The 14,572-nt window shown below is 39.1% G+C and overlaps 2 protein-coding genes across 3 annotated transcripts; one reads left to right on the top strand and one right to left on the bottom strand.

Annotated features, from left to right (window-relative positions):
• Positions 1 to 1,085: 1,085 nt before the first annotated feature.
• On the top strand, positions 1,086 to 3,657 carry LOC136260801 (uncharacterized). Of its 2 annotated transcripts, XM_066054669.1 has the most exons (6): positions 1,086 to 1,213; positions 1,263 to 1,538; positions 1,592 to 1,673; positions 1,758 to 2,675; positions 3,220 to 3,322; positions 3,389 to 3,657. In XM_066054669.1, the coding sequence occupies exons 1-6, from the start codon at positions 1,159 to 1,161 to the stop codon at positions 3,431 to 3,433; spliced, it is 1,479 nt and encodes a 492-aa protein (XP_065910741.1). In that variant the 5' UTR covers positions 1,086 to 1,158; the 3' UTR covers positions 3,434 to 3,657. The 2 variants fall into 2 exon arrangements, with proteins under 2 accessions (XP_065910741.1, XP_065910740.1); XM_066054668.1 differs by having other exon boundaries at positions 1,592 to 2,675.
• Positions 3,510 to 14,563, bottom strand: LOC136260800 (FYVE, RhoGEF and PH domain-containing protein 2-like). Its single transcript, XM_066054667.1, has 21 exons — positions 14,419 to 14,563; positions 12,788 to 14,080; positions 12,458 to 12,519; positions 12,042 to 12,276; positions 11,688 to 11,789; positions 11,508 to 11,598; positions 10,572 to 10,622; positions 10,408 to 10,466; positions 10,279 to 10,353; positions 10,159 to 10,227; positions 10,027 to 10,110; positions 9,296 to 9,375; positions 9,200 to 9,230; positions 9,079 to 9,141; positions 5,372 to 5,506; positions 5,229 to 5,316; positions 4,949 to 5,031; positions 4,763 to 4,891; positions 4,651 to 4,701; positions 3,965 to 4,053; positions 3,510 to 3,909 (listed from the first exon to the last, which is right to left on the bottom strand). The coding sequence occupies exons 2-21, from the start codon at positions 14,078 to 14,080 to the stop codon at positions 3,648 to 3,650; spliced, it is 3,132 nt and encodes a 1,043-aa protein (XP_065910739.1). The 5' UTR covers positions 14,419 to 14,563; the 3' UTR covers positions 3,510 to 3,647.
• Positions 14,564 to 14,572: the final 9 nt, after the last annotated feature.

The following is a 14,572-nucleotide window of genomic DNA, read 5'->3' as shown; positions in this document are numbered from 1 at the left end:
AATTTAGGAAAATCAACCATATGGGTGCATTTGACACATACAATATTAATGACCGAATAATAATTAAGTTTTGTAGTGCAAACCTACTTGTTAATGATTGTAAGACATTCTCAATACCTTAAATTACTAGAAAATTGTAGAAATATTTTTATAACTCTGCTCTGCTCATAGTAGTGACCCAACATGAAAATTCTAATTATTTCATGTGTGGTGATTTTCCACAATTTTGTATGTGCTACATGTGATTCCTCAATATATGAGATCGCTAAATTTAGTGTACCATGCACTAAAATTAGTCGGTTTAAGGTATAGTGTGCTTAATAGTCCCATGGCTCAAACTATATGCTCCAAACAGTAACAATGAAGAGAAGGCCTGAGAGGGTAAATACAAATGCATGGAATTTTCCAGCTGGGGGTCTGCTCCCCTTTGGAAAATGGCTATTCAGTACAAGATTGAATCTGGACTACACTAGAATAAAGAGTAGTTGGTTATAAGTGGCATCCCCAGCCCCTATTGTATAGTTTTATACTGATTATTTTTTTGCTACTTGGCATTTAAAATACAGTAGCTATTTCTAATTATGAGAAATTTGCACGTCAATTTTTGTAGTGAGTTGGGTGTCACAATATAACCAATGGCTTGTTAATTCAGTCAAATCAAATCAAATACATCAAATCTGTGGACATAAACAGCTTGTAGGCTTGCAGGATACTTAAAGCAAGGGGGTGACATGCAGGCACTCACGGCCGAGTCTGTAGGTAGCTAGATCTGCGACCGCGGTAAAAGTCTAAGTTAAAGGTCAAGGCCACCGAATTCGTGCCAAGTCAACGGTCAAGGGTAAAAATTTCCTACCCACAATCGACTCAAAAGTGCTGAAATATATGATTTAGTTTAAAGTGCTGAAATATATGATTTAGTTTAAAGTGCTGAAATATCGTCTTTAGGTCACCGGTCAAAGATTGAAAAGGGCTCTTAGTTACAGGTCAAAGAGAAATCTCGGCCGGTCAAGACTTTGCTGCTTTGACCACGGTCACAGATCTCCCTACAGCGCGTACCTACGTGCTAGGCATTTTTAGCGCTCCCTGCGCTTGGTAGTAGATATTTTAATTTCTTGTGAATGGTTATATTCGATTGTGGGTTTGGAAGGGGACATAAAGATGGCAGCGTTAAGAGTCATCGTTAAATTGATACTATTACTGATGTTACTAACTGGTAAGTAGTCTTAGAGCAGTCAGTGTCATAATCCTCGGAAATCATGCAGGAGTGTTTAGCGATCCTTTTAACAAGTTGGGCGACACACCTTCGCCAACCAGCGCTGGGGACGCTTTACTCAATAATACAGCTACAGTATCTGAGATGTTATCTACCACTACGGAGAATTTATCCACTACCGGTGTTGAATCGGAGACCGCGTTTTTACCTAGCACAGCAGTGGGAAATGATGCGATGTCGACCACATCACAACCATTAACCAGTAATACATCGACTTCATTCTTAGCAACAACTACTACTGGACCATTACAGCAAACAACTACTGGTACAACTTTAACTGATGTGTTGACTATTATATTGTTATCAATATGTTTGTAGGTACACCTACTGTGATAATGACTACCTCGAACATGTCAATAAATATGTTGACACCACTGTCTTCAGCTACCAACGCTACGTCAATGACTTCCAGTGCGACAGTTACTATGTCTTTGTCACTGTCTATTATGTCAACACCACTGTCTTCAGCTACCAACGCTACGTCGTCAATGACTTCTAATATATTGACCACCTCTTCAAGTGTGACAGTTACTATGTCTTTGTCACTGTCTAATATGTCAACACCACTATCTTTAGCTGCCAATGCTACGTCAATGACTTCTAATATGTTGACCACCTCTTCAAGTGTAACATCTACTATGTCAACAACTTCATCACCATCTTCAACAGTTAATTCATCATCTGCGTTATCAACTCGTATGTCAACTCCATCGACCACAGCTAATGTGTCAACATCTATGACATCAACTCCCTCTATTGTGTCAAGGTCTGTGCCATTGACTACAGCTAATATGCCAACATCTACAGCATCGACTACAGCTGGTGTGTCAACATCTGTGATATCAACCCCCTTTAGTTTGTCGACATATATGACATCACCTTCATCAACACCTTTGACATCAACTCTCTCTAGTGCTACACCATTGACTACAGCTAGTACGTCAATGTCTATGACGTTGACTCCCTTAATGTCATCATCTATATCACCAACTCCCTCTGGCAGTATTTTAATGCCATCTTCAACTACATCATCTGGTATTGAGATACTTACAAGTAGTTCAGTGACATCCAACTCCATGTCACCATCTGTCATGTCATCAGTTACTGTTACTGAGGTGCCACCTGTAACTGTGACCGTGCCACCATCTGAAACAAGTGAACCTCTTCCGTCTGTTAGTGTGTCTCCTGCACTGACAACAAGCATGTCCTCATCACCCCCCGTAGTGGCCACAAGCCCAGCTGTTATTTCAACTACAAGTGTAACCCCTACTTCCACCTTTCCTGGAGAAAACAAGGAGGAGAAAGACAGGAAAATATTACTCTACATTGCCCCACCAGCCGGAATATTGGTTCTTGTGTGTATACTGATTGGGACCATACTGTGCATCAGGCGATACAGACGGTTAGCTAGTAAAACAGACTCAAAGTGGTTCCAAATGAAATGTGCTTTATTTGCTTACTACATTTTGCCTTTTTTGATAGGTTTTTGCTAATTCTTACCTTCCTAATTTTACAAGCCAAGAGATGTAGAGTTGCTTACTTGCTAATGGTCAACTCAAACTTGTCCTATACAATATTTATTATGACATGTACCTACCACCTTCAGTTTCACAAGGCTCAGGAAAGATATTTGTGTGTTCAATGTGAATTAACTGTTTAGTGTGTGTTCTAATAGAGCAGTTGTAACACTATGTTGTACTATTAGAATTCACCAGGGATGTGTATTTGCAATTGCAATATACTACCCATAAATAAAAGTAATTGTTTTGATATAATCAAACTGTACACTAGGTAATGATGGCATGAAAAGCTTGAATTTCTGTATACGCAGCAAAGTTCATTCCTCCCAAAACTTTGTACTATACTACAAAATAGTGGTCATGTTACCATTGTATAGGACATTCAGAAAATCTGTATTTAATTTCAATTACCATTTCTTTCCCTAGAATGCGCAGGTGGAGGTTGCAGCTGATGCCACTGCACAATCTGGACAATGCTGACAGTGATGAAGAGGAGTTGTTAAATGATGATCAAGCCCCAACATTTCAGGTACGTATACACCTTGATAATCATTGATCACTCGTATACCTTGATAATCATTGATCTCTCATATAGGTATCAGATGAAACAAGACAACCAATTTTGACATTTGATGATTAGTAATACTATTATTATTGTACTTGTTTGTATAAAGTTATGATACACGTAAGTAAGTACTTATATGATAATGTGTGCATTATGTTAAACTGCAATATATAAATTGCAACATACGTGCACTGTGTTTGTATGAAGTAGAAACATTTTCACGATTAACAAAAAGCAAAAATTTAATGTGAATTAAAAATATATATTTGCATAATTATAAATACGAAATTTATTTATCTTCTGTATCTGAATTACTACTAGCTGTCTCAATTGGGGAGTCTTGAAAACTGTTGCTGTTCATGATAATAAATGTAGCCGAGTCTCTTTTCCCTAAACTACTGCTGTCACCATAGCTGTTTGTATCGTCAAATGACTCAATTGCTTCAAGTTTTTGTCTAGTATAATGTGTGGTGATGTCTCTGTGTATATCTTCATCATCCGGTTCTGGACTAAACTCCATCTTGCAAGCTCTTGTTAAACTCTCACACCATCTATGTGTTGTCAAGACAATGGTGACAATATAACACATCACCATGGTGACCTCACCTATCCCATTCCTCTTCTGTCTCACACCTGAAGCTGTGCGTTGCTCCAGGGTGCTTTAATTTGATGAGTAATGTCTCCTTGTATTTCTCCTATCAGAGAGGAAGTATTAGATTATCAAATGTTCTATGGCTTGTTATGTATGTACCAATCAACCATGTAAAGTCATCGACACACACACACACATTGTGTAGGACTGGAATAAGTATATACAAATAGGACTAGTTACTGACCAAATAGGGACCTGCACTTTAGCCATATGTAGACACACACACATTAGTTGGTAAATGCTACAACCTGTTCTATTTCCTTTTAGAGACCATTATCATTTATAAGGGTGCTAACACCAACACAAGTGTCCCTACTGTGTCATCATGTATGACATCAGCAGTGACTGGTGAGCACACATCAAAGTATCGGGATAATTGTCCACCTCACTCAATACATGCACTACTTAAAAACAGTGAAACCACTACTGGAAGGTCTCCCAGAATTTGAAAGAGGAAACGTACAACTTTTCATAAACAGTGGAACCAGACCATGGTAAAGTGTCCTTATTCATATACAAATGGGACCATGAACAAGTGTCCCTACTACCAAGGCGTCTTTTCTGGACAGGGTCAAGTACAGAGGAAATGCTTCATAAATGTCATTCTGTATACAAGTTTAACAATACATCACTAGTTTACCTTTGATAGGACATATCCAGGTAGGGGTATAGACTCAATGGCTCGCACATCCTATAATATGATACCAAGAGTTAATAATACTATACACTAACAACTGATATTTACCACTTACACTAGGGGCCTTGAATCGGTACAATGCCATGTCCCTGCGTAACAAGTACCAGTGTTTAGTCCACTTGCGTCCATCTTGGTAATGTAGGTAGCCAGCGGTAACCGCGTCATCTTCATCTGTTCCTGATAGCTACATGAGACAAGTATATCATGTAAGCTCTGAACATTTGGGGTAAGCATGGCTTACATTAAGGAGACCTTTGTTCCTTTTAATAGCAGTAGGGCTATCAGTTGAATCAGAAGACACATGATGCTGTTGTTGTCCTGAGCCTGTATGTGTGAGATTTTAATTAATGCACAGTACAAACTAGACCACAAAAATTGAGTCTCTCTCACACACACACACACACACACACACACACACACACACACACACACACACACACACACACACACACACACACACACACACGCTGTGCACACACACACATATACTACTACTACTACACACCACACACAGTCATTACCAAGGTGATAGCACTCAAAGCAGACACGGTCACTCTTCCTAAGGTATGGCAGGTACACTTTCCACTGAGTACAGTTAGTACATAACACCTGTAATGACACAACAGTAATGGCTATCAAGGAAACATCAGCTGGATTACCCCACCTTGCCACAGCCGCGACAGTGATGTCGTCGGAACATCAACTTGAATGGCATGGCACACATCATACACATACTAACACTACGATCCTGTATCCACACTGGAGCCTTCATGGCAAACTTCTCATCTCTCATTGTCATCTAATGAGGTAAGGAGTATAGCACACATTTCACTCTATACTGTCTGGGTTGGGGGGGAGACAAAAAGAATTTTGCATTTCCTGAAACTGAAATGCCTTAGACTGGGAGCCTGCACTCAGGTTTGGGTAAAATGCCTCCAGACTAATCTATTAGTCCCAGATCACCATCACATGGCTAGTTAAAATTTTTTTTATAAAGTTAAATGTTCCTCTTGAAATCAGAAAGACCCAAGTTTACTACCTCTAAACACATACACCATTTGATCATATAATAGTACAATAATTTGTTGAAGTGGTTTTAAGTGCAGACAATGGCAACTTAAAACAATGCATTTAATGTTGCCCCACAACCACAAACATTAACACCTTCGAATGATAACGTTTTATTAATCCTCTGACTTTGTTATGGATGACACACAAACATTATCTCTTTTGTGACATGACTTAGGCAATTATTCTATTGTGCAGGGTGTAAACAACAGAAAGAAAGCTAAAGATAAAGATTTTGGTTGGTAGTGTCTAATCAATGGACTGACAATTTTTTTGGTTTTACCCATTTTTAGGGTGTGGTTACTGTACATTTGGGTGACTTGTGACCACATTTCATCACTGCGTGGTGTAATCCTCAAATGTAGCTGTGATAAGCCAAATGGATGGTTCAATTAAATGCATTCTAATCACTGGTTGACAGTATCTACTCTACTGTATAGCAGATATACTGACATGTTATGTATACCCAAAAATGTTTCTCTCGCTGTTGGGCGTGTGTGATTATTGTGATGCAACTTTCTATAACATATATGGTGTGTGTGAACACACAACTAGATCCCATCACATAACTGTTTATATTTCATTACTGGAATGGAATATCGGCATTCTGTTAATTGTATTACAATGCCATTTAGCTGCAGCTGTTAATAGGAGTAGAAAATTGCATGGTCATAGCACAACAGAACATAGCACGTACAAGTTGTAAAAGTAATGTGCCCCCATTACAGACAGTTACATATCATGGACTCCGATGACTAGTCGCTACTTCACAATATACGTATATTATAGAAAGTTGTATCACAATGATCACGTGTGCCTAAGAGTGAGAGAAACATATTTGGACATACCTACATGTCAGTATATCTGCTATACAGTAGAGTAGATACGTACTGTCAAGCAGTGAATAGAATACATTTAATTGAACCCATTTAGCTTATCAGAGCCACTTTTTAGGATCATCTTCACCACTCAGTGATGAAATGTTGTCAGTCACAAGTCACCCAAATGTACAGTAAACCCTTAAAATGTGCAAAACCCTTAAAATGTCAGTCCAGTAGTCCATTCCAGTAGTCCAGTCCAGTAGTCCAGTCCAGTGATTAGACACTATCGATTTTGGTCCACATTTTTACATCTAAAAACCTCTCCAACCAAAATTCTGGGCACCAAAAGTGTCCGGTATAGAGAGGTGTCAGCTTTACTGTGTATCATATAAGATGTATTCCATAGCTTGTGTGAAAGTACATGCAAGACTGAACCAGTGCACATAACACATTTAGTGATGCTCATCGATTGGATAAGGATGAGTTGAGTGTTTACATGAAGATGGCCCCATATACCTAGACACTTGCAGTGTCAAATACAATTCATTGATTGGTTGGTATTTGTGGAATGAAAGGAATTGGCTTGCACTGCTTTGATGTATGTACACAGAATATTCAAAACTACATTATGCAATACTAATGCAAAGATTAATGGAGTGAACCTACACACTCCTGTGACACTAAAGACTATGCATGAACTTTTCACTATGATGGTTTGCCCCAATCAAAATAATTGAGTAGTCTGAAATATATACTGATGAAAGAATCTCTAAATTAATGACCAGACATTAGCTAATAGAATTTTTCAGGTGGCAGTAATAGAATTATAATTGTGTGAACTACTGATGTCCTCACAATAGGCCAGGTAATATACCATTTGTTGGTAGTGTCAGCACAGTGTTATGGAGACTGGCAGGGTCATGGATCTTGCAAGCCAACACACACAATACATAGCAACCTGGACCCAACCAGATTTATCAGATCCAGGCCCCAGGACCTTCCCACCCTCCTGGGGGTCCAGCATCCCTTGGCCAAGATGTTGGAGAAGTCATCTAACAAGTGGCTTTAAGCTGTGTAGTGTGTGTACATGTACTGTAGATGTGCACACACACACACACACCACATTACAGACAGATCAGTAAGGTTATCATGTTAAATCATATGTAACAAGAGACACGTTAAACTAACACAGAAACCTTGTCCTAAAGATAGAACAGAGCCCACACACTGCATATACAGCACTGTTGCTACGTACAGCAAATGTTATTTGGTAAACTATCTTGTGTGTGTGTGTCAACAAGAATATAAAAGGGGTAGGTACAGTAGTTGAGGGTTATCACCACACCATTATGGCAGGCACCAAACCAAACAGCCACCACACACACTCCACAAATAACACTTAACATGGCCAGCACCCAAACTTCAAGTAGAGAACTCCAGAAGCTTAGTTATTTCACATACACACAAGAAATGTTGTAGTGTACAGTTAATGACCAGTAAAGCTCATCATGTAATCATATAAGAGTTCTCATGTCATCATGACAATGAGTGCATGTATTGAGTAGGATGTGAGAACAAGCATACAAATTGTGTGTATCCTTACAATGCATATGACATGTGCTACTCTTTTAACTAAACACTTCACAATTACATACCGACTGACCAACTCTCACAATAATTTGTGTGCCGATGATTTTACCAAATGAATTATTTTAATGTAATTAAAGCACACTATTAAAGCACACTATTAAGAGCAGCTGGAACCCCTCAATCCTGTGACCATGTCCTTATTAGTGAAATGTTCTGATTTCAGGGGTATAAATATGTGAACGCAATAGAAATGAGATCATTGACAAGTGTCCTGAGTACCAAGGTGTCCATATTTCAGGGTAGAGATTACTCATTCAAAAGCCATCTAATAGCAGATTGATATCAATCAGTGTAAAAGAATTAATCTAACAGCACTTAATTAACTACTATTGAAGAGAACCTACCTTGGACCTACTTTAATTGCTCTTAGGCAAATCAAAAGCATTTTATCAAGAGGTAGTGGCTTACACTGCAAACAATACTCTTAACACTGAATAGCTTAAGACAATGTCCATGAACTAAATCAACCCTAATGAACTCACTAAAGCATAACAAACTGAAGAGCACATGTATGTACCCACGTACAGACGTACTGGTGTGCAGTATGAGTGTGTCAAACTGTTGTTACAAATATCGTGCACATGAATTTTCTGTGCAGGAACACATGTGTGCATGTATAGTGACTCATCTACTCACTAAATAGTAAATATATTACTTGGCATCCCTGTGGATCCCATGAAGTTGTGGACAACCAACAAAGAAGGTGTAGTGTAGTGTGCATGTGGTACCTGTATCACCAAGTATTTACATGTTTCCTACACAACACACACCTACCAGCACATGCACACATACACACACATCCCATATACATTGCAGTACTATCAATACTCACCAGTGATTCACGCTTGAGAGACCTTCTCTTTTGGGTTTCAGCACGAATAGAAGAATTCAAAGTCTATACAATACATGGATGACATTACAATTGTACCATAAAGAGATTACTAGCAGCTCACATTGACCCATTTAGCTTTTTCTTCAGCAGAGCTAATAAATGGAATGAAACAACAAGTCATTACAAACAGTGTAGACCACATGTAAGCCTTCCTTACCTCGCGGCAAGTTGCAACGATCGAGCAGTACTGATGACGTGAAATGAATGCATCACAGATGAAATCCTCGGCTCACGAATCTGTTGTCAATGTAAGCAACATATAACCATGTATCTCTGAAATGTCATTATAGTGACCATGTCAAATAGGTCCCAAACATAGCTAAGGTGTACTTCATGACCTCATTAATAAGACCACCTCATTATAGTGACCATGTCAAGTAGGTCCCAAACATAACTAAGGTGTACTTCATGACCTCATTAATAAGACCACCCTCATTATAGTGACCATGTCAAGTAGGTCCTAAACATAACTAAGGTGTAGTGACCATCCTAACGATGGTCCCATTACACACTGTATATACAATACAATACATACTTACTGAGGGATATAATAAATTTCAGGCAGTGATCCAGAAAATTGCAGTGCCAAAACTGCCAGATACATAAACTACAGATCTGTCACTTGTTTTGAGACCAACTCAAGTCAAGCCTTAACCAACACACAACAATGGCCACATGTGTAAACACAGTGTACTGGGATGTGCTGTGGAAATTTAAATCTACATGAGGTGTATAAGAGGTGGCTAACTGTCCCACAATAACAACCTTGTCTGGAAAACAATACCACACACATATAAAACTGACACAAATACAAAAACACACATGTACAGATGCACACACACATCACATACACTACACACACACACCACATAAAGCTGACACACATACCGACATTCCGTACAATGGCAGTTCATTACGGAGCTTATAGGTATCCCCTCCTGAAGGAACAGCATGTAGCAACATATCATTAAACTAAGGAGACACCATAATCCATGTTAGTGTACTGATGACATCACTTACCAGAAAAAACATTCTTTGTTGCGTGTTCTTACGTGCACATTTCAACAACAAACCTTTCTTAATAAACCGCTGCAGTAAACAGAACATCATATAAAACAATACAACACTGAAACTACTTACTCTACTAGGGATTAACAAAGGGCTATCCCATTCAACCAGTGACCTCTGAATAGACAAGATATCATTCGTATTCTCCTACAAGAGAAATAGCACCAGTGACACCAGAGCAGAATAGTGACTCTCTCTTACCAGCTGATGAATCTTTGAGTTGGCATTGTTAGCAGCCTCCCTGATGATGTTGAGAGCCACTGAAGAAGAGAATTGTGGTAATGACATTACATATTAAGTAGCTAAGAGGCTAATACAAGAACTTCACAGAGTGAATCACATAGTGATTGGTGACCACTACACACCTTCTGTCTTCTGTCTCTCAAGAGCATCTTCTTCCAAATGATGAAGGTAAGCTGTAAACAAAACAAAAATAGAATTATCATTTTAGGGCTAATGATTACATGTAGTCGCCTGTTTAATAAGACCACCTCACTATAGTGGCCATGTCAAGTAGGTCCCAAACATAGCTAAGGTGTACTTCATGACCTCATTAATAAGACCACCTCATTATAGTGACCATGTCAAGTAGGTCCCAAACATAGCTAAGGTGTACTTCATGACCTCATTAATAAGACCACCTCATTATAGTGACCATGTCAAGTAGGTCCCAAACATAGCTAAGGTGTACTTCATGACCTCATTAATAAGACCACCTCAATATAGCGACCATGTCAAGTAGGTCCCAAACATAGCTAAGGTGTACTTCATGACCTCATTAATAAGACCACCTCAATATAGCGACCATGTCAAGTAGGTCCCAAGCATAGCTAAGGTGTACTTCATGACCTCATTAATAAGACCACCTCAATATAGCGACCATGTCAAGTAGGTCCCAAACATAGCTAAGGTGTACTTCATGACCTCATTAATAAGACCACCTCAATATAGCGACCATGTCAAGTAGGTCCCAAACATAGCTAAGGTGTACTTCATGACCTCATTAATAAGACCACCTCAATATAGCGACCATGTCAAGTAGGTCCCAAACATAGCTAAGGTGTACTTCATGACCTCATTAATAAGACCACCTCAATATAGCGACCATGTCAAGTAGGTCCCAAACATAGCTAAGGTGTACTTCATGACCTCATTAATAAGACCACCTCAATATAGCGACCATGTCCAGTGTTCGCAAAGCACAGCTTCATGGCCTCATTATTGCTGAGGCCATATTTTTGGTCTCAAAACTGTTGCTGAGGTTTCACTCAAGGTACATATACACCACACTTATTACTTACATTCCAATAACAGTTTATATCTTGGGATCCTTTGTACAGGCTCTAACATAAAATCAGCTATGCCAAGTCCTTGGCAAATCACTTGCTGACGCTACACAAATTTAAAATAATAAAACATAGCAATGCACATAATTGGCATCAACAAAGAATCAGTAATTCTCCAAACACACACACACAAACCTCAAAGTCCTTAACAAGGGCATCAAATTTCTTTTCCTTATTTGTCCATTCTGTTAATGTCTTGATGGCATCTTCAAACCCAGAGGTGTATATGGAGTAGGTCTACAATAAATGGCAGTGTAGTGGTGTTATGTATGGCATGGCTAGTTGAGCACTATCATGGAGAGGTGATGAGTACACTCAGGGAAATGATTTCACTCTTTTGGGATAAGTTATTAGTAACAATGAGAACACAAATGACCACATTCACAACATCAAAGCATGTTATCAACTGATCCCAGGCAACCAGTGATTTACATTATAAACACACTGTGTGTGTGTGTTGTGTGTGTTGTGTGTGTGAAGACAACTCACTTTTAGGAAAGGTGCTAAAGTTGACAGCACATCTCCAATTTCCTCAATCTCTTCCCAATTGTCCATCCTCTTTTGCAGATCAGACAATATTTGTTGACTAAGTGTATAAATTTGTCGAATATTGAGAAATATATGTGACGTCACATGATCAGGAACAACTGTCTTTCCCTTAGAGTTCAACTCAGAAATAGCACTACGAAAGTCTTCTGTGATCAACTTCAATCTGCTGGCATAACTACAGGAAACAGTACACCAACACAGATGAGACATGCTGGCAGCACATAAGGAAGTTAAGTAACAGCATTGCACACCAGACACCATATAAAGTTTGTAAATAAGAAATGATGTAAATGCTCTCAATCAAGGTATCATTATACAATACACACTTTATAAAGGAAACTCTCCAAAACACTTACGCCTTTTCTGTTTCCAACAATTCCTTGGCGATGTTGAATCGTTTTCTTCTGTCTTTCTCAGACTATGAAAAGTAACAAAGACATTACAAAAATGGGAAAATTGACAACTTTATTACATGAACACCTCACACCCAACACTGATAAATAGAACACAAAATTGTACACATTCTGTGGACACACTAGAGAGAACATAGAAATAACAATGTGTTCTGTAGAGTGTAGCCAACTAGACAACACCTTTCACAGTACATCAATTCAACACTGTAAACAATAAGGCATGGCCCATTTGTATAGAGACAACTTATTGACTACAATAATAGTGCATATCACCTTTGTCAGTTGTTCAGTGCCTGGAGTCATGGGTGATGCACTGCCATTGTGTATACGATCCATTTCCGGTGATTTTATAACACCTTCATACTCTGAACTGATATCACTTATCCGTACCTGGTTGCCACTGTCTGTATCCAGGGAGAACATCATTTCATCTTTCTCTGACAGTGACTCCATTGGTCTGCTGGTCAAGTCAAAGGCATCGCTGCCACTTCTGTTGAGTTTTGAAGGAGAACAACTGTACTCTAATAAATTCTCTGTTGGTGAAGAGGTGTCATTTTCCATATCGCTGACCTGTAGACTCATTGATTTAGACCTCTCGAAAAATTCATCGATTAGTTGGTTACTCATTAAAGGACTTCCAGCACCAAACATTGGAGTAGACGAACGAGAATTTGGTGATCTTGAATCTGTAAGCAAAGAGTCTTTTTTTACTGATAAATTATCAAAAACTGTCGTGTCTGATGCTATAGTAGAAGTAGTACTAGTTGTATTGGACATATCCACTGAACCATTAGACAAAGATTGATGAACATTTGTGTGGTCCAAATTAACTAACAGAGGGCTCTGTGGCTTTCTACGTTGATACAATGATGATTCAATCTTCTGACTGTCAATCAACACAGATCTCTCTTTTGCTTCTTCTTGTACAGTCACTGGTCCTTCTTCAATCATAGTGGTAGCATCTTGCAGTGAGCTTCGCTGTGAGGTAGGGGATAAGCTGTTAACAGCTGGCGAAGCTTGTTGAGCTTCCTCCTTAGAAGGACTAGGAGTTTTTCTAGGAAACGTTGGACTACTGGGGTAAAGATTAATTATATCTCGTTCTGGAGTTTTAGGCAGACCAATCAAGCTATCAACAGACGCAGACTGATAACCTTTTTGCAATTTCTTTTTCGTAGTAGGCTTAGGAGCCAGGGGCGGCTTATTCTTAGGACCGCCACTGATAGTTACACGTGACTTAGCCCTCGGTGAAATCAATGATGGTTGAGGTATACTGGAATCATCGATTTCATTGCCACATGAACCAGCTCTGTTATTTCTTCTGACTGGCCTTTCTTCTTTAGTGCTATTAATCATTTGAGCAGATCTACTCCTTGAGATAACAGGTCGCAGCTTCACTCCCCATGGAGTGGTAACTCCTTCATCATTGTTCTCTGACTGTTTAGCTGTTGATGGTCTAACAGGCGAAACACGGATGACTGGTTCTGAGCCCTTCTGGTCTATTGCTGTTCTGAATTCCGATGGGGACCCACTCTCAAACATTGCCTTCAGTTTGCCCACCCCTGACATCTGCCAAACAGAGACAAAACCCACCAGTAAATATCATTGTAGCACAATTCAAATAGCTGACACTCTATTACACCAAATCGTATTCACATACAACACACTACTCGACACACCAGACATTTACACACAAATACGTATAGTAACATGTAAGTACATACATTATACATACACACTACAATATAACAACTACAAACAACAGCAAATTGTTATACTAATAGACAGTTTGTCTCTATAATGCGAATCTCTTACAAACAAAGGGAAACGTTTTTGGTAGTCAGCTGTACCGCAATCTCGCGCGTTATTCAATGGCCTGAAACCGCTACTCTCACAATAAGACTTACCGTGTAATAAGATTCTTCTCTTACACGTACAACTATGGTAAGGGTAACACAAGACCTAGAAACTGGTTCACCCCCCACACGACTCCACTGTGTCTGTAGTCTACGAGTTTGAAAGCACTGAGATCATACAAGTGATTTTATTTGAAATTAGCCA

This window comes from Dysidea avara, chromosome 7 (genome assembly GCF_963678975.1).
Source record: "Dysidea avara chromosome 7, odDysAvar1.4, whole genome shotgun sequence".
NCBI classification, from domain to species: Eukaryota; Metazoa; Porifera; class Demospongiae; order Dictyoceratida; family Dysideidae; genus Dysidea; species Dysidea avara.
Note: the sequence above shows the minus strand (reverse complement) of the source record. Positions and strands in the feature narration are given on the sequence as shown.